Source organism: Athalia rosae, chromosome 5 (assembly GCF_917208135.1).
Source record: "Athalia rosae chromosome 5, iyAthRosa1.1, whole genome shotgun sequence".
Classification (NCBI taxonomy): domain Eukaryota; kingdom Metazoa; phylum Arthropoda; class Insecta; order Hymenoptera; family Athaliidae; genus Athalia; species Athalia rosae.
The window spans coordinates 15,101,998-15,129,167 of record NC_064030.1 but is presented as its reverse complement, the minus strand read 5'-3'; the positions used below and the strand labels follow the sequence as shown (position 1 = coordinate 15,129,167).

The window sequence follows — 27,170 nt, the reverse complement described above, 5'->3', positions numbered from 1 at the left end:
ATTCAGTCGAACCAAACTTTGAGCCAAGATGTCGTTGATCTACGTTTTCGATGATCAGTTTGTCACAGGAAGTAAAACTAGACATAAAGTCTGATCCGAAGTCTCGCGACAGTCCAAGTTTCTTGGTCCATTTTCTTGTCCAAGAAGTTGGACGAAATCACCACATGATGCACTTGGGCAAGATATCGCTGAACCAAATTTTGGAGCGTGATTTAGTCGCACCAAACTTTGAGCCAAGATGTCGTTGATCTACGTTTCCGATGATCAGTTCCCACCGGAAGTGAAACTAGAGATAAAGCTTGACCTGAGGTCTCCCAACAGTCCAAGTTTCTTGGTCAATTTTCACGTCCAAGAACTTGGACGAAATCACCACATGCACCACTGTCCGTCGAAACGCTCAGAGACAAAATACTCTCGCTATAAAATATCATTGAATCAAATTTCGAACCAAGATATCGTCGATGTGCCAAAAATGACATCTCCTCCTCAAAATGTTGTTCACGTTTTCCTTTACTCGGACCTCACGATTTCATCGAATCAAGTCACTCCATCGAAACGGTGTCTCCCAGGACACGATTCTGTCAGGAATCACGGCGTTGTTCGCGGTGCAGCGAGCATGCAAGAGCAGAACCAGGTTGTCCCCTGGGGTCAGTCTCGGTTATTGCCCCTTCGCCTCCCCGTCTTTCACATTGTTACCGCTGAGCCACGAGGTTACAGCTATCGCCCCTCTCCCTCCCGCGTGACTCCGGAGTATATAAACCAAACGGATGCCCGAAAATGCCGTCGAACTCCGGACGAGCCGGGCCAAGTGTAACGCCGGTTTCCGTAATGGTAATTCGAGCCCGGGCTGCAGTTGCAGCGTTCCACCGTGCGCGCACCTGATCGCCTCACCTGAACTCATTGTCAGTCAGTCAGTCGGCCCGCCGATGAGGATCCCCTTTTTCCCCTTTGTTTTTCGAAAGAAAAGACAAAAAACGTAATCGGATATCGGGGTGGCGATCCTTGTTTCATTTCGCCCCGTTGTTTAGGTTACTTTTTTTCGATCGCCGAAAACGAGGGCCAAGTGCTTCGGTAAGGACCCTTGGTCCTTGCCGCGCATCCTGTAATAATTCCGAAGCAGATTTGGGCCCCCCCTCTAATGATACCGTATTACTACCACTCCTCGCCGTCGTCGTCGTCGTCCTTCTCCCCGCGCGCGAGCAGCTCCTTCTGGTTTCTCACGGTTCGCCTCTGTAACAAAGCACTCCGTCCGTTGCCCGTTCCTGAGATCAGGAGCCACTCGAGCCCGAGCTCCCGATCGCGGACTGTCGTCCGTCCGGTAGGGAATATCCGTCTCGGCGTTAACTTTCCTTCGCAGCATTAATTTTATGCCTCGTTACGCGTTATTCTCTGTACGAGTGGAAAGGAGGCAAACCTTGGCCCGGACGATAAACTTTATCTCCTCGTTAGTTCCACGATTCATCGTACAACGTTCGTACTTGTCGGATGTTGCGCCGGACAACGATGTAACGATCTGGTCAACGGCTCGCGATCGTTGTTGTTTCGATACGCCACGGAGCCTCCTCGGCGATCCGCTCGCCGTTAATTTTAATCGCTGGTAATTCTCATTCAGTTCATGAATCCGTTGGGGAAAAAAAATGGCGGAGTAACAAATTTCGATAGTCCGAGGACCCTGACGTGTTTGCCACGTTCGGAATCCAACGTATTCCGATGGATCCTACTGTTCACGGAAGAGTGTTTTGTACTTCCGGTTCCATCCACTTTGAATTGGTACTCCGATGGATCCTACTGTTCTCGAAAGAGTGTTTTGTACTTCCGGTTCCATCCACTTTCAATTGGTACTCCGATGGATCCTACTGTTCTCGAAAGAGTGTTTGGTACTTCCGGTTCCATCCACTTTCAATTGGTACTCCGATGGATCCTACTGTTCTCGAAAGAGTGTTTGGTACTTCCGGTTCCATCCACTTTCAATTGGTATTTCGATGGATCCTACTGTTCTCGAAAGAGTGTTTTGTACTTCCGGTTCCATCCATTTTCCATTGGTATTCCAATGGATCCTACTGTTCACGGAAGACTGTTTTGTACTTCTGGTTTCATCGACTTTGAATTGGTATTCCGCGCTGCGAATTCTTTTCCATGGTCGTTCTCTTGTACATGTCAATTTACCACGATCGGTTATAATGGGCTAACTACGTCACCCTTTGCACGGTTTTGTCACAAAGACAAAAATACTCGCCGATTGTTCCCCGTAAAAAAAAAACAGCCACATGGCGGACAGAGTGGCGAATTTTGGAGTCACGAAGAAAGTATAATTCTCGTCTTTTTGTGTGTTTTGTGTTTTTTTTTTCACACCGCTGACGCGGCTCTTCCGGTACAAGGAATCGGTTCGCCGATCGATCGACGAACAGTCCACAGCAGGACTATCGATAATTTGAAATGCGGGTTTCGCGTATACCTTCGTCGCGATATGAACTTCGAATCCATCAACGTCCCCGCGCGTATCCGCGTCACGTTCCACCCGTAGTAAAGTTCGTTGACGGAATTATCGAACACCGGGATGAACGATCGATGCCCCGATAAGCCGGACGCGAAGCCCACTGCATCGGCGCGCGTCGTCTTATTGTTGATGTCTTCTCAATAGTGTAAACGAAAAAAGGGACTAAAAACGCATCGATTTTTCGACATATCCTCCTTCCGCCGCATCTTTGCGGAACCTATCGCGGAAATCGTTCGCCGATTTTCGCTCACTCGCTTTTCGTTTCCAGGTGCGATTCCACCGTCGTGATGAAATTCGGGGAGGAGAGCGTCGTCTGCGTGGCGTCTCTGCATCCGGGGGCGGACGACGTCGAGGTTTTCCTGAAACCGGAAGACGGGGTCAAGGAAGAACCGGACGAAAGGTGGAAACGCGCGCTCGACCAACTGCTCGTCGACGACTCCAGCTTCGTCTACAGGGGCGAAGGAAACGCGAACGTGGTGCTCGCCTTACCGCGGGTGAGTCTCTTCTCCATCCTTCCGAAAGAAAGAAGAAATCGGGAAACAGATCCGGAGGTGCGATGGAAAAAAAAAAGAAAGAAAGAGAAAGAACCGACTCGGAAATCGCGTTTTCGATCGCGATCGACGGACAACGAGCAAATTACGCCGAACTGAGAACCTACTGCGCGTTTACGCTGTTCGTCGATGTAAGCGGTTAAGTAATCGTGGTAGTGGAACGTTCTGGCTTCCACACACGACGAACGTGGCGATATTGCGTATCGCGGCAACGGTGGCAACCGCTACTTCCACTACGTTGCAGACGCTAATAATTAGTTGATTATACAAATTCTAGTATAAACGCCCGATATGACCACTGTTCCAAGGAAAACACGTTACGCTCCACGACCCGTTTTTCACCCGACAACACGTTCTATCGCGAAAATAGTTGTTGGTTTATTGGGATCATCGTCGTCGTCGTCATCGTCATCGTCGCCTTCGTCATTTTAATACTCGATCGGACCGGACCCTAATATATTTAGATTTCTAAAGGTGATTCCGAACGGCCGCGTCGGGCTGTCGGGGTTTGTTTTTTTTTTCATTCGGAAACACCACCGCGGCACCCGGTTCGACGCAGTCAGAACCAGTTGTCGGTAACTTCTTCTTTTTCTTTCTTTCTTCTTTTCTTTCTTTTTTCGGAGAATAAAAATTTAGGATCAAAACAGATGCGGCGCACGTGTTGCGCGTCCGTCGAAACCATCCCCGCGGTCGGACTCCCACGTTCGTACCGCTCGTTGGGAGCGCGTTTTTTTTTTCTGTTTCTTTTTCCTCTTTTTTTTTACTTTTTGCCCTTCGCTATCCCGCTCCTATCCTAGGAGACTCCGCGGGGCCCCGTAGCCGGAGGGACGAGCGGCCGGTTTTTTTTTCGCTCAGCGGCCGCCGCTCCGACGATGGAAGCGTTACGTGGTTCGGTCAAAATGGCCGCGTGTAAGATCGTTCATCGCGTCGAAGGTAAGGTTGTGTACCGCGCGGTTCGCCGCGAACCTCCGCCAATCGAGGCGACCGAGACGCTATCAATACCAAAAATGGAATCGACCAATGAACAGTGAAATCGGGACGATCCGATCCTCGTACTTTCTAGATCAAAGATCGTGCCCCCTGTCGCGATCGGGGGAGACGATTAACTAGATCGGGCCAGCGATTGTTGCCCGTGAAAAAATGAACGAACGGCGGATGCAAAAAAGATGCGTTTTGTTTTGTTTTGTTTTGTTTTATTTTTTTTTTCTTTTCTCAAACGGTACGCACGTCGGAACCGAGATGAATCCCGGATAACCTTTGTCCGAATCCTTACCTCGCGTACGTCGGAGAGCGAAGATGATCCGGAGATCGGTACTGCGGGTCAGTTTGGAAATCGGTTGAGGTTCGGCGATCGGATAACTCGAGAAACGTACAACGTTCGCCGGAAACGATGATAACATCCGAGAAACGCTGTAACGGTTTGTCACCGAATGTCATTTCAGTTTTGTTAGTTAGTTAGTTTTTTTTTCTCATTTTTATTTTCATGTTCCGCTCGCTCGTAAATTTCTACATAATCGTTGCGACATTCAGGTTAATCGGAGTCTCGACAATGGATGAAAATTAGGAACGCGTGCGGGCCGTGGATATTTTTCGTTTCGCATTGTTGACGCCAATTTGCCGCTAGGCTACCGCCGCCGCCGCCGCCGCCGCTACTATATCGCCGCTTCTAGAAACTGGGTGACCGCGTGTCTGACTTTCTTGAGTTTCTCGGATGAAATTCTAACTGGTAACAGGAAGCTTTGTGGAATACGGAGAATCGACGAGAATTGAAACCCCCTCCCTTCTCCCTCGTTGCAGGAGCGCAGGGTACTCCGCTTGCGAAAATCGCCCCCCGGCGAAACTTCAACGGATGCCGGCCGGGCTCGGGCTGTCCGAGAAATTGAGTTCCTGAGAAACGTCATTTCCGGTTTCCTGGGGGGTTACGTCCAGCCACCGGAAATGCTCTGCGGCACCCCGGAAGACATGATCAAGCTTTCCGAGGCTATTCGTCCCTTGCGTCCCGGTGAGTCAATTTCTTTCTTTCTTTCTCGTTCTTTCTCTCTTTCTTTTTCGTCTCTTCCGTTTACTCGGTGACCAGAAAATCACCGCGGTTCGCAACTCGCTCCAACGATTTCCATCGCTCACCGCTCGAAGGAACTCAAATCCTCCGAGTACCTGAGTACTCACTCGAAATAGCGTAGCTGGATTATCGAGCAAGTTCAAAAAAACAAAAAACAAAAAAAATAACAGGAAAAAAGAAAACATCGAGCGACTCGAGAACGACGAGGCTAGCGACAGATTCGATCTCGTCGCTAACTTCACGACGGAATCGTTCGTCGTTTCTTGGCTGTGAGCCTTCCGGATAAAATAGTCGATTCAGCGTCGTCTAAGACGCGCGTTAATTATCGAGCGACGCGTCGCAGCCGCTGGTTTTGTCCCAGTTTGTTTTTTTATTCTCCAAAAGTGAGAAAAATGAAAAAATCTCGAAATCTTTCGGATCGAGGGATGACCGATCGTTTGACGTGCTTTTTTTCAGAACATCGTCGTATCAAAGACGTCGTCGAAGAGTACGTGACGAAGTATCTGGATTACGCTTTTCTTCCCGAAGTACTGAGGTCAGTGGGTCATCCGAAACGATCCACATTTTCGGTAGAAATAAAACCGAAACAAGGTTTCAGGCATGAGTTGGACGAGCCGTTCGAAAAATGCACTTACTGCCTCACCCAATACTACAAGGTGATTTTTTTCTGTCCCGAGTTGGAGCTCTTTGCGGAAATTTTAATAATGCAATCGATCGATGATTTTCAGTTGAAACGCGGCGAGATCACTTCCAGGAGTAATTACTGTCCGTTCGATTTGTTCTCCGGCGATACCGAGCGAATGAGAAAAGCGATTCTCGAATTGCTCAGGTCTCCGCAGAACAATCTGAAGATATTCAGAAACGGTGTCGTCGTCTACGATTCGAAGAGCAACTTCGACGATCTTCGCACCATCTTTGCCGAATGGTTCGCCGCCGAAGCGTCTCGATCGTTCGAACAAATCCTGGAAATATTTCTCCGACTCGTCGCCTGTACTTTGCTGAGAGGATTCTCGCACGGCGAACTAAGTCCGCCGCCGGTCCGTCGCACTTTGGACATCCGGGGAATCGAGTCGATCGTTTCTCACGCAACGCCGCGACTCGATCCAAAGATCCTTTCCAAGGCCAGAAAACTCCTCCGATCGTCCGGAGACGTAAGTTTGCCGTTCCTCCTTCGTCGTATCCTTCCGCGATTCGAAAACTCCGTTCGCCGTCTAAAAATTCCCCCCGTTTTCGTAAAACAGATGTGCAATTTCGAGGGTGGCCAACTTCCGTCGGCTTCGGTACTGGCCAGGATACTCCAGATGCAGCGGCTTCCTTATCACGGCGTCGACTCGGTGTACGGAATTTATTCGAAACACTCGGCCACGCTGAACGACGAGCTCGTTTACTCCGGTATGAGGAAGATTCATGACGGAAAAAAGTCAACGGACGACCGCTTCAACGGACAGGTGAATTTTTTCGCACAGCTTTTCGTCTCCTTTCGATCGTCGGAATTTCAGCTTAGCTCGTTACTCTCTTTTTTTTTTTCATCATCATCTTCAGGACAAACGGGAGGTGGAGGAGGAGGTGGTGATTCTGACGGATACCGGGAACCGTGACGATATCGCGACTTCGAAGCCATCGGCGAATCGATCGATAAACCGAATTCCCGACAGGAACGGCAATCGAAACGACCGGAGTACGGACGATCGCGTTTTTATTGGCGAATGCTCGCCGTTGGACAAACGGAACAACAACGCGGAGGAGCGTCGGGAGGAGATCGGAGATCGGACCGGTAGTTCGATCACCGATTTCGAACTCGAAATCCTCAGGAATTATCTCATCGTAACAACGGCGAAGGATTGTTCGGTTCTGATGGCCTTCCAGGAAGTCGAAACGACGTGAGTGATTCTCGGAATTTTTATTCATCCTTTTGAAATTCAAATCGGACGAATCAATCGCGGATCGATCGATATCGATATCGATCGGTTTATTGATGTGGACTACTTTTTATTCGTTTCAGATCGATATCCGGTGTTCCTGCCGAGTTTATAATCGATGCAACGGACCGACTAAACTTCGCGGTGAACGTTGGCGTATTGGATTTGGATCCGAAGTCGATTCATTGCGTCCAGAAACACCGGCAGAGGGACAACGACGTTTTGGTTTCATTGGGCGATGCGCTCGAAGAGGAAATCGCCGATGGAAATCAACTGCCGTTCGGTCACAACTAATTTGATTCCTACGAGAGAAGGTATTTTGGCACAATCGTGCTGTCAACTTCCAGGGTATAATTGTAGATAGAACAAATAATGATCCATCAATTCGCATTTCTTATTCCTAATGTCTGTTCCGATGACAATTCCGAATGCTCAATCGAATGAACTATTTCACCTATAGTTACTTATATTTATTTTATTCGCCGGGAATTACATGCAATACAATGTGTTCAACGATACAAAGAAAATAACACCGAGTGTTCAAACGATTCAGATCTCTTCATTGTTTTATACAAAGTTGCCGATGTTTAGATTATTTTTCAACGATGTTGCATTGTTGTCTCAACGATCGGATCGATTCATACAAAGTTGCCGTTGTTTAGATTATTTTTCAACGATGTTACATTGTCGTCTCAACGATCGGATCGATTCATACAAAGTTGCCGTTGTTTAGATTATTTTTCAACGATGTTACATTGTCGTCTCAACGATCGGATCGATTCATACAAAGTTGCCGTTGTTTAGATTATTTTTCAACGATGTTACATTGTCGTCTCAACGATCGGATCGATTCATACAAAGTTGCCGTTGTTTAGATTATTTTTCAACGATGTTACATTGTCGTCTCATTGATCGGATCGATTCATACAAAGTAGCCGTTGTTTAGATTATTTTTCAACGATGTTACATTGTTGTCTCAACGATCGGACTAACTTACAATTAGTGGATTACACGTTTCAGTCGCAATCGGTAATCGAGAAAAGTGATCGAACAATACTCACCTAATCGCTCGCATGGAGCGTAATTTTATTAAACAATTTTCACTACACTCGGTCACTTTTCATCATCTCGTGTCCATAAAAATGGGAAACAAATCGTGATCAACGACTTGAGCGACTTTATAGCTAGTTTATGTAAATGGGAATCATTTCGTGCGTATACGAACGGCTTGAAAATAATTGAAAATACTCCACTCAGAGTATAAAATTTTTATTGTGTATAATGTTTTGTACTCGCTTCTATCTTGTAACCTACTTACATTAACAATTTTCGAGCTATTGGGCTATACGTAATCGTTCTCATGAAATATGTATCTACCGAAATGATAATTGATAGAAAAAATCGATTCACTTAACGCGCTTTACGGTTGCGATCAATTTAGTAGAAAAATCATCCGCCGACGAGATACCTTGCTGATGTAATTTTTTATGTGATTTTACAATAAATATACTATATTTTTTACAAACTATCGAAACCCTACGATATTCGATAAAATTTTTTTCCTCCGTCACCCAGAAATCTCCCCGTCCACCGTTTCGTTCCTGGTACAATGTTTTTTTATCAACGGGCGCTGCGATCGGCGGAATGTGAAAGAAGCCTGTTGCGGCCCGACGACAAGAAGAAAAAAACACAAAAAAAAAAAAGAATTCAACACGACCAAAAGGAAAAAGACCAGAAGAAATGGCTCCGAAGTGGAAGAAGAGCGAGTCCCCACGAAACTCGGCGAGAAATAAGACTTTTCAGCAAAATCCAAGGGGAAGAACGATCGGAACGATCGTCGCACGACGTGTAAAGGGTGCTTTTGGCTCGTCCCGAACCGTTGTCATCGGTTATCCTTGATTTCATTGAGCGGCTCCCCCCAATCAAGGCTGGCAAGGGTCACCGGCTCGACATCGTCCGCGGTTCGGTGTAACACACACTCCTCAACCGTCGTCGTTCACCGAAAGGTTCGTTCGTTCGTTCGTTCGTTGGGTCTGTCGGTCGTTCGGTCGTTCGGGCGTCGGCGTCGAAAGTCGGAGGAAGTTTATGAATGGCGCGGTTGCGTAGTGGGGCGGATTTCTCGGTGGTTTCGTATTGGCGGATCGAGGGGCACATAACCCCCCCGCCCCCCGCCGTCGGCGCGTCCTCTTACCCTCCGTGTCGGAGGTGCCCCGGTAGCCAGTTGATGTTCGTCAATGGCGGCGATCTGATGTGAGCGTGTAAGGGACGCGTGCAATCGTGATGACGGACTGTCACTAAATTACCGGGAGGGCGATGGGCACCCAGAAACCGGGCGAGTGGGCACATCTTCTGATCGGGCGTTTCGAGGAGCAGGTACCCCAACCGATAGATATCCGCACCACGTTTCCGCTGGTTATTCGCGCGAAACCCCACCCGCTTATACCCCATACCCCCGTACTGGCTCGCCAGCGCAGTCCACTCTCGCTCTCTCCTATTCCTACTCCCCCTCCCCCTCCCCCCACCCCCCTCCCCCCTCCCCCCCCACCACCCTCCTCCCCCCTTTCCACTTCGGTACACCTCTGTTCTACCTGCGACGACTACGACGCGACACACGCACACACCTCCACCTCCGACACCACGCACACCTAATCCCTACGACCCCCTCCTCCCCCCCCCCTTTCCTCCCCCTTCCTCCCCCCCCCCCACCCGCCTCTTTATTTCCACTTCCCTCGACTCCCACGCATCTCGAAGTGTATGTAATCGTTCTTGGACTCGGCAGAACGACCGTCGATCGGAGACTGTTTTAATGATAGAGAGAAAAACATCGGCGAAGAGAGGTTCGATTGGCAAGACGGGGAGGCGAGACGCGCAGCTATTTCGAAGCAGGAATCAAGAGCTAGGAACGGAGAACTCCGGCTGTCAGTCCGATTCAAAGATCCATTCGACGTTGGCAGGGTGTCTTTAGTTTCCTCGCAATGATCCGAAATCAACTTGCCGGCATTGCGAGGAAACCCAGGGAATTATTTAGTGACCGTGTCACCGAAATTCAGCGAACGGAAAGCCCAGAGGCGTTTCGATGCATTCGTAGGAGTTTTCGAGGATCTTGTTGAACTCTGAACGTTCGGACTAACGAGAGATACGATCGTACGAATCGTTGTCGAAAAAAATTTTTGTTGTGGAAAAAAAAGGGCGTACGTATGTCGAGGGAAATTATGTGAAATGTTGTAGAAAACTCGGGAACTGAGAAACCGAGAATCGTTGATCAGCTGAAATTCGAGACCCACGGGATATCAGCAGGCTCGTTCGGTAGCCCAGCGCCAATGTGGAACGAGAAAGTGCGGCCTAATCGGGAACTACGATTTTCACGCCGGTTGTTGTTTTCGGTGTTGTCGTCGTTTACCGCGTGCATCTCTACGATCTGTCACTCGCGTTCTCGTTAAGGAATCGGGAATCCGGAGATTTCAGGACGATTTTTCGACCCAATGATTACCGGAATATCGAAGTTTACGAGGAGAGAGAGACACGCGCGTCAGACCGCCTCTGAAATAACTCTCAGATATCGTCCAATGAAGACATGGGACTCACGAAACTATTTTCCCCATTTCCGATCACACTCCTCACATTCTCCGTAAATGGTCAAAGCCGATCACAGCGGATATCCCAGGGGTCGTCGCTTGGACGAATCGATGACGAGAATTTTTCCCAAAGATTCGTTCGCACGTCTTCACGTGGCGCGGGATTCGTCATAACCTGACCAACTTCACCTGATTCGCAAACCTGATCTACGAATCCATACAATTTTTATTCACGCATACCTGTGTTCGTTATTGTTCTATTTCCTTACCACCCAAGCAACACCCTTCCTTCTCCTTCTTCTCATCTCCAAGGACCTAGGCCGGCTTCTTCTGCGATCTCCTCGTCACGACGCTCACAAGCCGGTGCCACTTCAACCTCGAATGCTCGGCCCACTGCGCTACGACCGTTGAACTTCGAAAGTCGCAGATCGCCGTTCCGATTCTAAGAAAATGAAACGACATCCGCGTTCGCCAACTGTTTCCGAACACCGGATACCCACCGAGCTTCGCCACAAGCTTGCAATTAGTGTGAAATCCCACCGCATCATCATTTTCGCCAATCGCGAACGATTCGAACGTTTTTTGTGGCCGGATCGTCGTCAGACCATTTTTTTTTTTTTTTTGTTTGTTTCGTGAATGAGAGGAGGGTCGCGTCCGTTGGTCAATGAACGGTCCCGATTGACGCGGGGAAAACTTCGCGGTCCGTGTCGACGAAGTTTCGAATCGACGATAGTTCCCGTTTCGGCGGAGGGGTTCGCGAAAGAACGGAAGATCCTGAATGGAGAACAAAAAATTTTCTCGACGCCCGGTACGATCCGAATCGGCGATCGAGACGAGCGGCTGGCTCATCCCCCTTCCGTGGCGTTCGAACGACCTTAATCCCCCTTCCGCTGCTTTCCGCTCATCCCTCGGGCGCGCGCGCCTCACACTCTCGCCGGCTGAACGGTGTCGCCCCGATGCATGAATGGGCGTCAATGTTACATTCACTAATAGCGCGATACGAATGAATGATAAGGTCTTCCGAAGCGCGGGGAAGTTACGCAATTCCCTCGTTTCTGTTTACGAGCGGCCGTTCGTCGTGGCGGAATTTATTTTTTGTTTTTTCTCTTAGCGGAATTAGCCGGACGAGAATTCTGCCGATCGATCGATTGGTCGTAAATGATGTACGCGTTTCTTCATTTCGTAGAATTTGCGAGGGAGGCGACGCGTCGACGGCCGGAACCCGGGCCCCTTCCGTTGTCCTTTTGGCTCTTTCGATCCTCGGAATTTCAGTTTCCTGAAATCCGATCTTAATCCCTTCCGAGGATCAGGGTTAAGATTATTTTTCGTTCGCCAAATGTTTCGCGAAACTGGACCTTCCGAATTTCAGAGCGTTTGGAGATCTTCTATTTTTTTGTTGTTTTATTTTTTTTAGCTTCCGAGTCGCGCCGGTCCTCAAACAACGCACTCCCGCATCAACGAAGAGAAGAATAAAAAATGTCTCATACAAATATCGCGCTATCGATTCTCCCTGGTAATATCCGGTCTGACGAAAATGCTCCAGCGTACCAACGAGCTGGCACCGTGCAGCGGCGGACAAAGATCTTTCCATTTTTCCGATCAAGACCAAAATTGTTACGAATCGATCATCATCGTGCTCGACACTCTCGAACGATGTCTGAGCAACCAGCCGAAGGATACGACAAACTTCGACGAAACGATGAACGTCAAACTGCTGCTAAGAGAGATATGTCAATTCATTGGTAAGGGAATATATAAATTTCTCTGATAAATCGGACTTTAGACGGAACACTGAATTTCTATCGATGAATCCACAGACGTGCCCAACGAAAGTCCTCAGCACGCGCATCTCAAGAATCTCGCCAGCAAAGTACTGTTCGCCCTAAGTCTAAACTTCTTCAACGCGGTATTTAACCGTATCTCCGCGCGTCTGCAAGAACTCTCGGTATCGAGCGAGGAGAATCCCGATTGCAGCGACATAGAGCTGATCCAGCATATCAACGTCGACGTTCATAGATTGACGAGGCTTTTGAATGGTACAGTCAAACAATTAGCAACTTTAAACGCTTATTTTCAAATTTCGAGCTTATCATTTAAACTGGGAGAGACGAGTTCCGGGTTTCCAACTAACGAAGGAAACCTCCCACAGCACCCGTAGATTGCCTAAAAGCGAACGAAAAGAAACCAATAACAATAATAACGATAACAATAACAATAACGATAATAAATAACAGTCGAGCAAAATTGCATGCACCGCGGGGTATTAGACGAAACGGTATGCTTTAGTTGCTTGTCTCTATTTAGTTGTGCGCTAAAAGGTTTGGCATATTAATACGTGTCAGTTGGAACAGAAACGATTCAGAAGTTCAGGCAGCTGAAAAAATCGGCTCATCTGGTGCTGAGCAACTCGTTGGAGAAGGCCATATGGAATTGGATGGACACGTACCCCCACGAGTTCGCGGATATACAGAAAAAACCGAACGACGACCTCTCCAAGGTATGCGGCGAGCTGTTCGACATCCTCGACACATTCGCCGACAACAAGAAGGGGAGGGCCGCGGCGGTTTGGCCCCTCCAGATAATGGTGCTGATACTGTCGCCAAAAGTGCTGGAGGAAATCGTGAACGCCGACTCGGGTGCCCCCTGCTCGCCGAGGCACTCCAAGAAGAAACAGTTCATAGACAGCGTGAAAAAGGGCTTGGGAATGCACGGTGGATCCAACAGACAGTTGGTCGAAGCGGCGGCCGTCACTTGCGTGAAACTGTGCAAAGCCTCGACCTACATAAATATCCTGGATTCGAACAACGTAGCCTTCACACTGGTCCAAAATATCATAAACGATCTGAAAGCGTTGCTGTTCAATCCTTGCAAACCTTTCTCCCGCGGTCAGAACTACGTAGCCCAGGACATCGATCTGATGATCGATTGCTTCATCAGCTGTTTTCGGATAAAACCCCACAACAACGAAGCACTGAAAGTCTGTCTGAACCTCAACTTTCCCTCCACTTATCAGTTCGTGCTGGTCAGCTCTCTTTACAAGTAAGCCTCGCCCGAGTCGCGACAATTTTCGAACGGTCCGACCTCCTTGTTAAACGAAATTCTTTTCACCCCGGCACAGGATAATAACACAGCCGAGATTGCCCTGGTGGCCGCAAATCGATCTCGTTTATTCGCGCAGCGCCGAGATGAGGGCAATGTTCACCGACACCTTGAACAAAGTTGCCCAAGGTTACATCTCCCACGCACCCTTGCGCATGATTCAGAGTCTGACGTTGAAGGGAAAGGAGCAGAGCAAGTACAAGGATCGGGGCGAGGACATTTCCGGCTACCGTAATCTACTGCTCTGGATGGTTCGATTGATCCACGCGGATCCCATGCTGATGTTGAACGTGAGTTTATTGCGGAACGGGGGGGAGGGGGTCGGGGATCCGTCGTTTCACTTTTCATTTCGTAACAGAGCCAGGGAAAAGCGGGTCACGAGATCCAGAGTTCGACATTGGAACTGATCAACGGACTGGTATCGCTGGTCCATCAACCGACGATGCCAGACGTCGCTCACGAAGCGATGGAAGCTCTCCTGGTATTGCATCATCCGGACAAGATCAAGGCCTGGAATCCGGAGGCTCCCATAAACACATTCTGGGACGTCAGTTCCCAGGTTCTGTTTTCCATATCGCAAAAATTGATTCAGCATCAAATAGTCAATTACACGGATATACTGAAGTGGTTGAGGGAAATTCTGGTGTGCAGGAACGCTTTCTTGTCGCAGAACAAAGATTACGCGAACGTCGGCAGTCAGATAGCCATCTGCAAACAGGCGCACATAAAATTGGAGGTGAGTCGGGGAAGACGGTTCGTTGAACGGTCGACGACGAGATTTCATCGGTGATTCTGTCGCGACAGGTTGTTTTCTTCATGTACCTGTGGAGCATCGATATGGAGGCGGTTTTGGTGGCGATGTCTTGTTTCGCACTGCTGTGCGAGGAGGCTGATATCAGATGCGGCAGCGACGAGGTTGCCGTCACTTGTCTCCTACCGAATTATCACTTGTACATCGAACTCGCCCAGGCTTCGAGCATTCTAACGACAGGTTGGTTCCGTGCACATATTGCTTTGGTTCAAGGTTGACCACAATAACAACTCTCTTGAGAATGAATGTGCGGTATTTTTATAACAGCCAGCGGAGAAAGTAGGATTTATTATTATGAACATATCCATGGTGAGTTTGTCGCTCGGCTCCGAGCTCCGCCGTTAATTTCGCTAGTTTTTCTTTCGCTTTCTTCTTTCTTCTGATCCTAATGTTCCTCGTTTGTCCGGTCATCCAGGACGTGCCGCTCTTCAAAAACGGATCATGACGCTTCTCAGGAAAATTGAACACTGCGTGAACGGCGTGCAACCGGTGAGTTCGCCGTCAGACAGATTTTTCAATCTTGGGTTGTTTTTTTTTTCGTTTACCGTGAATTTTACTCAGGCGTGGGAAGAGACCTTCAGAAACTGGGAACTAGCTTGCCGTCAGTTATCCAATTACCGTAAGACCAAGTCCGAAGATCCCCAGACGGAACCGTCCCACCGTAGCACCGGTAAACGAAGAGCTTCCCATCAGAATTCCGAACACGAACTAGAGGAGCAGATAAACGAATGGGCGAACATGACGGGATTCTTGTGCGCGATGGGGGGCGTTTGTCTGCAGAGAAGATCACCGAGTAGACCGGTTTCCGGTCTCGTGCCGAATTCCGAACCCAAGAGAAGCAATACCCTGGCCAATCCGACTCAGGAAGTTCAGTACTGTCCGGTGACTCAGTTCGTGTTCAATCTCCTACGGCTTTTGATATGCAACAACGAGAAGTTCGGGGCGCAAATGCAGAAGCACGTCAAGGAACTGGTCGGCTACGAGATGAGCCCCGCGCTGTACCCGATCTTGTTCGACCAGATAAAGAGCATCGTTGAAAAATTCTTCGATCAGCAAGGGCAGGTGGTCGTTGCCGACGTCAACACGCAGTTCATAGAGCACACGATATTCATAATGAAGAACGTTTTGGACTCGAAAACCGATCAGCCGTCGGAGCATCTGGGGGTCACGAGCATAGAGGGTATGATGTTGGCTATCGTCAGGTACGTCAGACACCTGGACATGACGGTTCACGCGATACACATAAAGACTAAGCTCTGTCAGCTGGTCGAAGCCATGATGAAAAGAAGGGACGATCTCGCATTCCGACAGGAGATGAAGTTCAGGAACAAACTCGTCGAGTATCTAACCGATTGGGTGATGGGAACCAGTCATCAAATAGCTCCTCCGAGCGGCGGCGACGTCACCGTTATCACCAGGTGAGGAAATTTCATTTTAGCAAGCTTCTCTTTTTTTTTTCGTTTTTTTTTTCCATCGCGATACAGATCGACGTCTCGAAAGTGGTCACGAAATATCCGTAGAGACTAATTGCGTAAGGATTGTATTTTGTAACGTCAGTGGGGTAGTATTTACTCTAGGGATCTGGACCAGGCCTGCATGGAGGCTGTGGGGGCGCTGTTGCGAGGGCTGCCCCTTCAGCCGGAGGAGTCAGACAGAGGTGATCTCATGGAAGCGAAATCTCAGTTGTTCCTAAAGTACTTCACCCTCTTCATGAACTTGCTGAACGACTGCAGCGAATCCACCGAGGAGAAGGAGGTCGTGTCCAGGCAAAGGGTTACCGAGGGTAAACTCTCCACGCTCAGAAACGCTACGATTCAAGCGATGAGCAATCTACTGAGCGCCAACATAGACAGCGGTCTGATGCATTCGATAGGTGAGCCAACGGATTCGTGGAATAGTTTTTTGCTTCTCTCGTCGTTTCGGCCGTCAAATTTCAGCCAAATTAAATTCCTCGTTTCGTCGTTCAAGATCTCGGCTACAACAGAGATCTTCAAACGCGAGCCGCGTTCATGGAGGTACTGACGAAGATCCTTCAGCAAGGTACGGAGTTCGATACCCTCGCCGAAACGGTTCTGGCCGACAGATTTGAGCAACTCGTCCAACTGGTTACGATGATCAGCGACAAAGGAGAGCTGCCTATCGCCATGGCGCTCGCTAATGTCGTCACCACCAATCAGATGGACGAGTTGGCGAGGGTTTTCGTAACACTCTTCGACGCTAAGCATCTGCTCTCGCCTCTGCTGTGGAACATGTTTTACCGCGAAGTCGAAGTTTCCGACTGCATGCAGACGCTGTTCAGAGGCAACAGTCTGGGCAGCAAGATAATGGCCTTCTGCTTCAAGATCTACGGGGCGAGCTATCTCCAGAGTCTTCTCGAGCCTTTGATCAAACCGTTACTCGACGATCCCCTCACGAGTTTCGAAGTCGACAGCGCCAGAATCGACGCCAACGAAGACATAGACCAGAACGGAAGAAACCTCATCGTTCTTACGCAAAAAGTTTTCGACGCTATCGTTTCCTCCGCGGACAAGTGAGTGTCTCTCCTCGATTAAATTTTTGCCTCGTTAGACAGTACTGTCGATAAATTTCGAAGAACCGAACGAGTCGGTCGAATAATTTGTGTTCTGATCTCTCTCTTTCTCTCTCTCTCTCTCTCAGATTTCCACCACAGTTGAGATCCATGTGTCACTGTCTTTACCAAGTGCTGAGCAAAAGATTTCCCCAGTGTCCGCAAAACAACATCGGTGCCGTCGGTACGGTGATATTCCTGAGGTTCATCAATCCAGCCATAGTGTCGCCTCAGGAGATGGGAATAGTCAGCAAGCAGGTCCCGACTCCGGTGAAGAGGGGCCTGATGCTGATGTCCAAGATATTGCAGAATATCGCCAATCACGTGGAGTTCAGCAAAGAGCAGCACATGCTGCCGTTCAACGACTTTCTCAGAGCACACTTCGAGATCGGCAGAAGATTTTTCATCCAGATAGCGTCCGATTGCGAAACGGTCGATCAGGCGAACCATCCGATGTCGTTCATATCCGACGCCAACGTATTGGCGTTGCACAGACTGCTCTGGAATCATCAGGAGAGGATCGGAGATTACCTGAGCAGCAGTAGGGACCACAAGGCGGTCGGCAGAAGACCGTTTGACAAAATGGCCACTCTTCTGGCGTACCTGGGCCCTCCGGAGCACAAACCCGTCGATTCTCACCTTTTGTTCTCGTCGTACGATCGTTGGTCGAGTATCGACATGTCCTCGACGAATTTCGAGGAGATTATGGTGAAGCACAACATGCACGAGAAGGAGGAATTCAAGAGCATCAAGAGTTTGAACATTTTTTACCAAGCCGGAACTAGCAAGCAGGGTTATCCCGTGTTTTACTACATAGCGCGAAGATACAAAATCGGCGAGACCAACGGCGACCTGTTGATCTATCACGTGATACTGACGTTGAAACCGTTCTGTCATTCGCCGTTCGAGCTCGTCGTCGATTTCACGCACACTTGTTCCGACAATCGTTTCAGGACCGAATTTCTGCAAAAATGGTTTTACGTACTGCCGGAAGTCGCCTACGACAACATCCACGCTGCTTACATTTACAATTGCAACAGTTGGGTCAGAGAGTACACGAAATTTCACGACAGAATTTTGGCGCCGTTGAAGGGGAACAGAAAGGTCGTCTTCATCGAAGCCCCCGGAAGACTGAACGATCTCATCGATCTCGAACAGCAAAAATTACCCGGTGCCACCCTGTCCCTCGACGAGGATCTCAAAGTTTTCAACAACGCTCTGAAACTCTCGCACAAGGACACGAAAGTAGCGATCAAGGTAGGACCGACCGCGATACAGATCACTTCGGCGGAAAAGTGCAAGGTTCTGTCGCACGCGGTTCTTCTGAATGACGTTTACTACGCCTCGGAAATCGAAGAAGTCTGTCTGGTGGACGACAACCAGTTCACGCTAACCATCGCCAACGAATCCGGTCCGCTCTCTTTCATACACAACGACTGCGACAGCATAGTCCAAGCGATCATACACATCAGAAATCGTTGGGAATTGTCGCAGCCGGATTCCGTCACGGTCCATCAAAAAATAAGGCCCAAAGACGTACCCGGAACTTTGCTGAACATGGCGCTGCTGAACTTGGGCAGTTCGGATCCGAATCTGAGGACAGCGGCGTACAATCAGCTGTGCGCGTTGACCGCCACGTTTGACCTCAAGATCGAAGGTCAGCTCTTGGAAACGTCGGGTCTCTGCATACCCTCGAATAACACGATATTCATAAAATCGGTGAGTGAAAAATTGGCGACAAACGAACCACATCTGACCTTGGAGTTTCTCGAAGAGTGCATTCAGGGGTTCAGGGTCTCTAACATCGAACTGAAACACTTGTGTCTCGAGTACATGACGCCTTGGCTCGCGAATTTGGTAAGATTTTGCAAACCATCGGACGAGAGTAAACGCCAGAAGCAGGTCACTCAGATTCTCGAGAAGCTGATAACCTTGACCATAGAGGAGGTGCAAATGTACCCGAGTATACAGGCGAAAATTTGGGGTAGTATCGGCCAAGTTCCGGAGCTCATCGATATGGTTTTGGACAATTTCATCCAACGCAGCGTACGGTACGGCCTCGGAACACCGATGGTGGAGATAATGGCGGACACCGCGGTCGCCTTGGCCTCGGCAAACGTTCAATTGGTCGCGAAAAAGGTCATCGGAAGGCTGTGCCGTGTCGTCGACAAGACCTGCACATCCCCAACCGCTTTGCTCGAGCAGCACATGATGTGGGACGACATAGCGATTCTCGCACGTTACTTGCTAATGCTTTCGTTCAACAACTGTCTGGACGTCGGACGTCACCTTCCCTACCTCTTTCACACGGTCACCTTCCTCGCGTGCTCCGGCAGCCTGAGCATGAGGGCGTCGACTCACGGACTCGTTATCAATATCATTCATTCCTTATGTACCTGCACAAAACCCTCCTTCTCCGAGGACACACAGAGAGTGTTAAGACTTAGTTTGGACGAATTTTCGCTACCGAAATTTTACCTGCTCTTCGGTATCAGCAAAGTGAAGTCCGCCGCGGTGACCGCGTTCAGATCAAGCTACAGACATTCGAACGAGAAGTGGTTCGGGAACGAGAGGAGTTTGTCCGGCGGTCAGGACAGAGAGCGATTGGCGCTGACCAGTCTCGAGGTGATCACCGACGCGCTACTGGAAATAATGGAAGCCTGCATGAGGGACATCCCGGACTGCGATTGGCTGCAGACATGGACATCACTGGCGAAGAGTTTCGCCTTCTGCTTCAACCCCGCCCTGCAACCCAGGGCCCTCATAGTGTTCGGATGCATCAGCAAGAGCATCACCGATCAGGATATCAAACAGTTGCTGAGGATACTCGTCAAGGCCCTGGAGAGTTTCAACGACATCATTCTACTGGAGGCTATCGTGATGTGCCTGACCCGACTGCAGCCTCTGCTCAGACCAGTTAGTGAATTCGCTTCCGTTGCAGAAGACTTTCCCGGTCGAATGAGTTCGATTTTCACTTGAAATTTTTTCGTTCAGGAATCTCCCATCCATCGATCGCTCTTCTGGGTGGCAACTTCGGTTCTCCAACTGGACGAAGCTTCCCTATACGCATCCGGACTCGCTCTACTCGAGCAGAATTTACACACCCTCGATTCCCAAGGGATGTTCGACGACAAGGTAAGTTCACCGCGAACCTTAGAATATCCGATCGGTGAAAAAAAATACGACAATCGCTGAACGATTCGATTCCCGCAAGACTCTCGAGCAAGTGATGATGTCCACTCGCGAACCTCTCGAGTGGCATTTCAAGCAACTCGATCACGCCGTCGGTCTCTCCTTCAAAACGAATTTTCACTTCGCACTGGTGGGCCACCTCCTCAAGGGCTACAGACATCCGACCCCGACCACCGTCTCGAGGACGGCTAGGGTACTCACGATGCTTCTGGCCATCGTGGCGAAACCCCTGCGACGAGACAAGTTCGAGGTGACCCCGGACAGTGTGGCTTATCTGGCCGGTGAGTGCGGATTGATCGAAAAAAAAAAAACAGTTTTTTTTTGCAAATTATTTCTTCGCTCCACCGCGTTCATTCGCTCGTTACCTCCTCCAGCGTTGGTGTCGGTTTCCGAGGAGGTTCGCAGCAGATGCCACATCAGGCATTCGTTGGGTCGTACGGTCACGGAGTCCGGAAGCACGGATTTTCTCGACACTCTTGTACCGCACAACACGGTGAGTTCGACCGATTTCGATATTCGTTCGTTCGAATGTCGACGATCTTTTGCCTCGATCGGGATACCGTTGAACTGCTTCGTTCCTACCGTTGCAGGATGTCGTCACCGGTGGTATGACGAACCCCACGAATCGTAGGCAAAAATCGTGGGACCTTCTCGATCAGTCGGCCATCACGCAGGCCAAACAACAGAAACAACACACGCCGCATCAGGTACGTCTTTGAACGAACTACGTCCAACTACTCGTCTCTATCCCATGGAATTTCTTCTTGCGCGATCGGCACAACCGAAGGATCTCGAAGCACCTTTCTTTTTTGCGGCCACTTCGTACCGCGGTCCCTTCATTTTTGAGATCCTCAGGGTTCGTGGCTGAAATTTCGGATAGTCAATTTTTTTTCAATAAATGTGCCGATCGTGGATGCCCCGTTCACTTTATATCGTATGTTGATCGTGTACTGAGCTAACCGAATTTCGATGGACGTTGAGCTATTTCGACTTGCGTAGAAAAAAATTCCTACGCCGATGTTTTACAGACGTAGAAGCATCGGTGTATTTCATCGAAGCTGACACGTCCTCTTTCCATTCATTCCGATAACCCTGGATCCGATTGGCCAAAAGTAGATAGAAAAGTAGATATTTGTGTATCGTAACGACGAGTAACTACATCTGTGTTCCTTTCAATTTTTTTTTTTTTATTTTTTTTTTCCAATTCTTTTTCGTCTCTCCGTTTACATCTTGGTGTGACTGTCCTCTGTGCCTGCCTGGGTCTTACCAAATACCGTAATCTGTACTAACATCATAAACTACAAAACTGAAAATAACGAAACGAAATGCACAACTAACAAGACCGGCCGGATTTTATTTAAAACGCAGAGGTCTTTCTCCGTACCAACGACGAAGGAAGCCAAGCCGATCAACGACTCGGAACCAAAGGTGTGTGTGAGATCAGCAGCTGTCTTAGCGGTGCTCAAAAATTATGCTTCCCATTAACAAAATCCGAGTCGTCGGTGGTTTTTTTTTTTCTTTGTTTTTTCCAAGCGAATCGGAATAATTTGAAACCGTACGAATAGTAGCGTCACGATTTTAACGTTCGAACATAATTTTGAGTCACCCGACGCCCCGTAGCCACCGCGAATCACGATTCATCGTCGATGTTATTATTTCCGCAGAATCGTAGCGCCCGTGTGAGCGTCAGTAACGAAAATAACGTTCTGCTCGATCCGGAAGTGCTGACCGATTTTCCCACCCAAACATTGGTTCTAACCGTCCTCGCGACTCTGGTGAAATATTCCACCGACGAAAACGAGACGAGAATTCTTTACCAGTATCTCGCGGAAGCATCCGTGGTATTTCCAAAGGTCTTCCCGGCGATGTGAGTAACCTTCGGAAACCGAACACTCTCCGTTCGTCTTTCCCGAAAGGGAATCGCGATTTTTTTCAAAAACTTTTTCCCACCCTTCCGACAGCCACAATCTTCTGGCGGCGAAAATCACCAGCGTCCTGTCGTCTTGCCACGACCAAGTTATACTGAGCGCCGTCGAAGCCATCATACAAAACATGATAGCCTGCGAGGACACCAGCCAGCAGCAGTTGCACTTTTTGCAGAGTTGCGGCTTCGGAGGACTTTGGAGATTCGCCGGTCCGTACACCAAGGTAAGCATCGTTTCCCAACGGATCGATATCTCGCGTCCGCTAATCGCGCGGGATTCCGGCGAATGAGACGAGGGGCAAAAACAAAAAAAAAAAATTGTCCGCAGTGCAACCCGACCGCTGAGAGCGCGGAACTGTTCGTGAACTGTTTGGAAGCGATGGTGGAAACTTGTCTTCCGGTGGAAGAAGGCGAGGGTATGGCCAGCGGGGAGCAACCTCCGAGGGAGGAAAACGTGACAGTTGTAGAAACTAGCCAATACCCGAGCATGCTGGCTGTCGGTTCTGTTTCGAACGTTAATTTGAACGCCGCCGGCAGCGGCTCCGGGCATCCGATCGTTTCGAGTCCAACGGAAAATGAAGGTGACATATTGAGTACCGCGTCGTTGGACCGCTATCAGTAAATCTTTTGGATTTTTTATTCGGTAGAAAGTGAGCCGTCCGATCAGTTTGCCAGATTTCTCAAATCCCGTTTTTCTTTCTTTTTTTTTTTTTTCTTCTTTTAATCCACCACCAGAAAAAGGGGGAGAAAAGGAAGTCTGACTACCGGGATTCTGGTCCCGGCGGGGAGCGACGACGGAGGCGGTGCGATTCCGCTCACCTAGCAATTAGTTCAGAACCCTGGCGGCCGCGAGGGTGAGCAGGGCTCTGAACAAGATAGTCAAAAATTACAGCAGACGATCAGGTGAGTACCTCCGGCTGATTGGTCGCGAAAAAAACAAATGAAAGAGAGAGGAAAAAAAAAGAAGATCTCGCCAATCGTAAGTTTCGTCGTCTGTTTTAAAGGAACCCGAATATCCTGGCCCCCTGCTACTGCTGTTACATGTCCAGCCAGATAAACCCAACACCGTCCACCTCACACTGAGATGAGTCTACCTGAAGACGAAAAGAGGAAGAGCGAGCAAGAAAACACGAAAAAGAAGGTTAGCTGCCCTTATAGTTCCATATTTTTTCATGCCACTTGGGCCGGTGATTTTGCCTTTATCGCGCGCCCCTTGCCCCGCTAGAGCTGCTATAACGATATGATTTTGTAAATAGATTTTACTTTTTCGATTATGTCGTGGGTAAAAGTGATCTCCACCGACGTGGAAAATGTTGAAGGTTTGACTTTTGTGCGTGAATATCCACACGAGCAGAGAGTCGTCTCCCGGTGTCGGTGGCAGCGGGTTTTACGTATTTATTGAAAATCGATCGCTCTCGATAATAACGAGTTGAATTTTCTATTTAATTGAAAACTTGAGAATAATTAGTTCTCGCAAAGTCGGTAGTGTAATCGATATTAATTAATTGAACGACGAGGCTCACCTTGGCTGCTAATTGTTTACTGCGTATAATAAATGTACACATATATTTTTATTCGCGCCTAAAAAATTTTTTACATAACAATCGTGTTTCACCGAGCGGTTTTCTTTTTCTTTTTAATCCTAGGTTAAAATAAAATCATTGAATAATTACTGTAAATCGTTCGACTTATTGTTGAGATAGAAAAATTATATATATATATATTATTGTATATGTATATCGACCGTTTGGTAAACGCTGAGATAATCAATGTTATCGATATCGACGCGAAAGTTGTTAACGAATCGAAATTATTTTTCTTTCGATTGGTCATCGTTTCATTTCGTTCGTCGGAAATTTTTTTTTTTTTCTTTCTTCCCCTCTTTTCATTGTATTGCGGTTAACGGTGGTTTTGAAATTTGAAAAATTTCGTAATCTTTTACAACCACCTCACGATACAGCTGGTTACGATCTACACAATGTAAAACAAACGAAAAAAAAAAAAAAAAAAAAAATATGAATCACAAGAGTACAAATATCAGACAGACCGTGGATCTGATGAGAAATATTTCATTCTGCGGCTCACAGACTGCGTATTTTATTAACAAAAAAAAAAAAAAAAAAAGAAACGAAAAAAGTTTAGGAAAAAGAAGAACAGATTAACGAATGAATTATATATGAAAAGCGCAAGCTCATCGGAGCGACCGCATCACCGGTACCTTTGTGAAAAAAATTGTTAGGAGCGAAGACAAAGTTGCAAAAAACAAAAAAAAGAAAAAAGGAAAAAGAATTCAGATCGCTGGTTGATAATTTATTCATATATATATAATTGCCCATAAAATAACTGTTGTTCTCGATGTGCATTGCATATATTGATGTCCGATTAACAAAAAACGAATGGAAATTTGTTTTCCGGTTTTTTGAATTTGTTTTTGTTTTTTTGTTTTTTGATTTCAAAACGTCGCGTCGTGATTACCAAATTAAGCGCAGCTGCTTTCCGTCACATTGTATAAGTCTCTTTACTTTTGCATTTTCCTTTTTTACACTTCGGATACTTACTGTGTAAGAGAAGATAAAAATTAATTATCGAAGAAAAGATTAAACAATTGAATGTCGTGAAACTTTGCTCACGCAGTATTAGTTGCAATATATGATTAATCAGTATATAGGTATATAATAATTAAATCAGAGAGCTCCGTGTTGTTGTTACGTGTCGAAAAAAAATTATAGAGAAAACGTGAAAATTCAAAGAAATGAATGACATAAAATAAACGAATGTAGCGGATACAAAAAAAAATATATATACATATATATATATATCTAGATTATAATACATATTCGTGGCCTAAGCTAAGCGCGGGGAAATTTTAGTGTAACTGTGCCTGTAATCATATTACCAATTATTAATTAATTATTCCGGGCTGCGGTTGATGTACAAGATATACACACGACTGTCGTATGATTAGAAATTTTTACAAATCGATTTTCTATCATTTTTCGCTTTTTCCAAAACGAAGGAAAGTGCCGCTAATTTCTGTACAGGTACTGAAAATTAATTCGTTCACAATGGATCAGGATTATTTATTCATTTTTCATTCCGTTCTGCGTCGGGTCGTATCTTTTATTTCTTCCTCTTCAATTTTTCAATCACTTTTTAGTCGCTATCTTTCTTTCAATCAATCGAACGATCGCGTACATAACTCAGCATACTAGCTGTACTATAATATACTAGCTGTGTTCTACCAAAGGGATATAGTATAAAAACAAAAATCAAAGATAAATTAGATAGAGAGAATAACAAACAAAAAAAAAAAAAAAAAAACCAACAAAAAATGAATGAATAAATAATAATGTATAGTTAACTTATATGTGATGCGTATTCGATGTTATACGTGTTGATTTCATGTTTATTTTACATATCACTTAGGGTCACTCAATCGGGTTGTTTGGGGGTGAGAAAAAAAAAAAAATGAAATAAAATTACGAATAAACGAAGAAAAAAGGTTTTCAATTCTGAAGGGATGAAAATCAGTTTATTTCTAAAATCCTATATTATATCTGAGTGCGGAAACAAAAATTTAATGAATGAGTAGTGAATAGAGGGAGAAAGCAAGAGAGAGAGACAGAGAGAAAGAGAGAAAAATAGAGAGAGAGAAACTCGAATCCCGATTATATCGAAATAATGGGTTTTTTTTTTTTTTTTTTTCTACGATATATGTTTTTTACACCAATATCGAAAACCTCGAGTAATTAATCTGTCGAGTAATTTAATAATATAATACGTTGTTGTCAGAGGATATCTATACGTATACGTATGTATGTGAATATATACTTATATATATTTATAGATATACATGTTAGATTTTAATATATTATTATATTGTAAAACCAAAACGAAACGATAAGAAAGAAAAATATATAATACGTACACATAGACCATATAATGAAAATAAAATCATATGCCATTATATTGCTGAATAATATTTTTTACGATAGGTATATACAATATGATATAAAAGTTAAATGAAGAACAGAAATGAAAGAGATAAAAAAAAAAAAAAAGAAAAGAAAAACCAAACTCAACAACAAAATGAAAAAAAAAATTCACATTATATACATGAATATCGTTGCGAGCATTCAGCGTTCAGGGTGGTATACAATTAAATGTAATAAATATATGATATTGCATAAACAATATAAGAACGAAACAAAAAGGATGGAAAAATTCAATCAATTAATTCATGACGGCAGTCTTTGGTACGGGTCGCGGTGTTCCTGCGACCTTTTCGTTTGTACGATATTGTTGGTATTATGATTGATATGATTATTATTATTATTATTGGTATTATGAGTCTTGATATCATGCAATTTAAAACAAGAAGAAAACGCTAAACATTGATATAATTTAATGTACCGTGTATAATATAATAGACGGAAGAAATCGGGCCTACGAGTTGAAGGCCTGGGATTATTGAATGCAGAGAAAAAAAAAAAAATAAGGCAAAAGAAAAAAGAAATCCGCTTCTCTCTCTAAATGTGATGTATAATTACTATTTATATTAATTGTAAGTTTATCATTATTATTGTTGTTGTTATTATTAATATTATAATTATGATAATTAATTATTAATATTATCAGTATAGAACATCACCATTATTTTTACTGTACAATAGTGGTTTATATTTATACTAATATAGTACGTTTATATATATTATATGAATATATATATATGAAATTATAATAGGTATATGAATTCTTGAAATTTTTCAGGGGTTAAAGAAAAAAAGAATATTAAATATTATATTATAATGTATTCTTACATGATGTAATGTACAGACACCAAGTACGTTGTAAGTTACTTTAATAATAAAATTAAAAAAAAAAAAAAAAAAAAAAACGACAAGTTTTAACGAAATACTTACGCATTACCCGGTGAGAATCTGAGTCGGTATTACAGATCTCTGGTAAACGAAT

The 27,170-nt window shown here is 46.3% G+C and overlaps 2 protein-coding genes across 17 annotated transcripts in view; both read left to right on the top strand.

The window, feature by feature from the left end:
* The window catches only part of LOC105684001 (inositol-pentakisphosphate 2-kinase), a 44,845-nt gene extending 36,113 nt beyond the window's left edge, over positions 1-8,732 (top strand). For 3 of the 4 annotated variants that reach the window (XM_012397046.4, XM_020851215.3, XM_048655373.1), the window contains exons 2-8: positions 2,766-2,991; positions 4,846-5,050; positions 5,564-5,763; positions 5,836-6,258; positions 6,349-6,555; positions 6,650-6,987; positions 7,110-8,732. In XM_012397046.4, the coding sequence (XP_012252469.2) occupies positions 2,785-2,991; positions 4,846-5,050; positions 5,564-5,763; positions 5,836-6,258; positions 6,349-6,555; positions 6,650-6,987; positions 7,110-7,320 (1,791 nt within the window). In that variant the 5' untranslated portion in view covers positions 2,766-2,784 and the 3' untranslated portion in view covers positions 7,321-8,732. Of the gene's footprint in view, positions 1-1,211; positions 1,598-2,765; positions 2,992-4,845; positions 5,051-5,563; positions 5,764-5,835; positions 6,259-6,348; positions 6,556-6,649; positions 6,988-7,109 lie in introns of those variants that run through there. The other variant, XM_048655372.1, reaches the window with a different exon arrangement.
* A 529-nt stretch (positions 8,733-9,261) lies between these two features.
* On the top strand, positions 9,262-26,677 carry LOC105684010 (neurofibromin). 13 transcript variants are annotated; one of them, XM_012397068.3, is made up of 23 exons: positions 9,262-9,399; positions 12,016-12,343; positions 12,419-12,637; positions 12,953-13,640; positions 13,720-13,990; positions 14,059-14,436; positions 14,505-14,691; positions 14,779-14,820; positions 14,927-15,000; positions 15,073-15,929; positions 16,089-16,384; positions 16,480-17,041; positions 17,170-19,996; positions 20,075-20,215; positions 20,295-20,553; positions 20,647-20,765; positions 20,863-20,979; positions 21,614-21,700; positions 21,937-22,139; positions 22,234-22,420; positions 22,525-22,814; positions 22,932-23,099; positions 23,201-26,677. In XM_012397068.3, the coding sequence occupies exons 1-22, from the start codon at positions 9,340-9,342 to the stop codon at positions 23,017-23,019; spliced, it is 8,280 nt and encodes a 2,759-aa protein (XP_012252491.2). In that variant the 5' UTR covers positions 9,262-9,339; the 3' UTR covers positions 23,020-23,099; positions 23,201-26,677. The 13 variants fall into 13 exon arrangements, with proteins under 13 accessions (XP_012252491.2, XP_025601853.2, XP_012252488.2 ...); XM_025746068.2 differs by having other exon boundaries at positions 16,077-16,384; positions 21,641-21,700; XM_012397065.3 differs by having other exon boundaries at positions 16,077-16,384.
* The last annotated feature ends 493 nt before the right edge of the window (positions 26,678-27,170 follow it).

What these genes read in the sequence shown, in the direction of transcription:
- LOC105684010 (XM_012397064.3), top strand. Translation starts at nt 9,340, where the DNA reads ATGGGCACCCAGAAACCGGGCGAGTGGGCACATCTTCTGATCGGGCGT. An exon ending in ATCCCATGCTGATGTTGAAC is followed by an intron (nt 13,991 to 14,058) that starts GTGAGTTTATTG and finishes ATTTCGTAACAG; the next exon opens with AGCCAGGGAAAAGCGGGTCA. An exon ending in TTCGAGCATTCTAACGACAG is followed by an intron (nt 14,692 to 14,778) that starts GTTGGTTCCGTG and finishes TTTTTATAACAG; the next exon opens with CCAGCGGAGAAAGTAGGATT.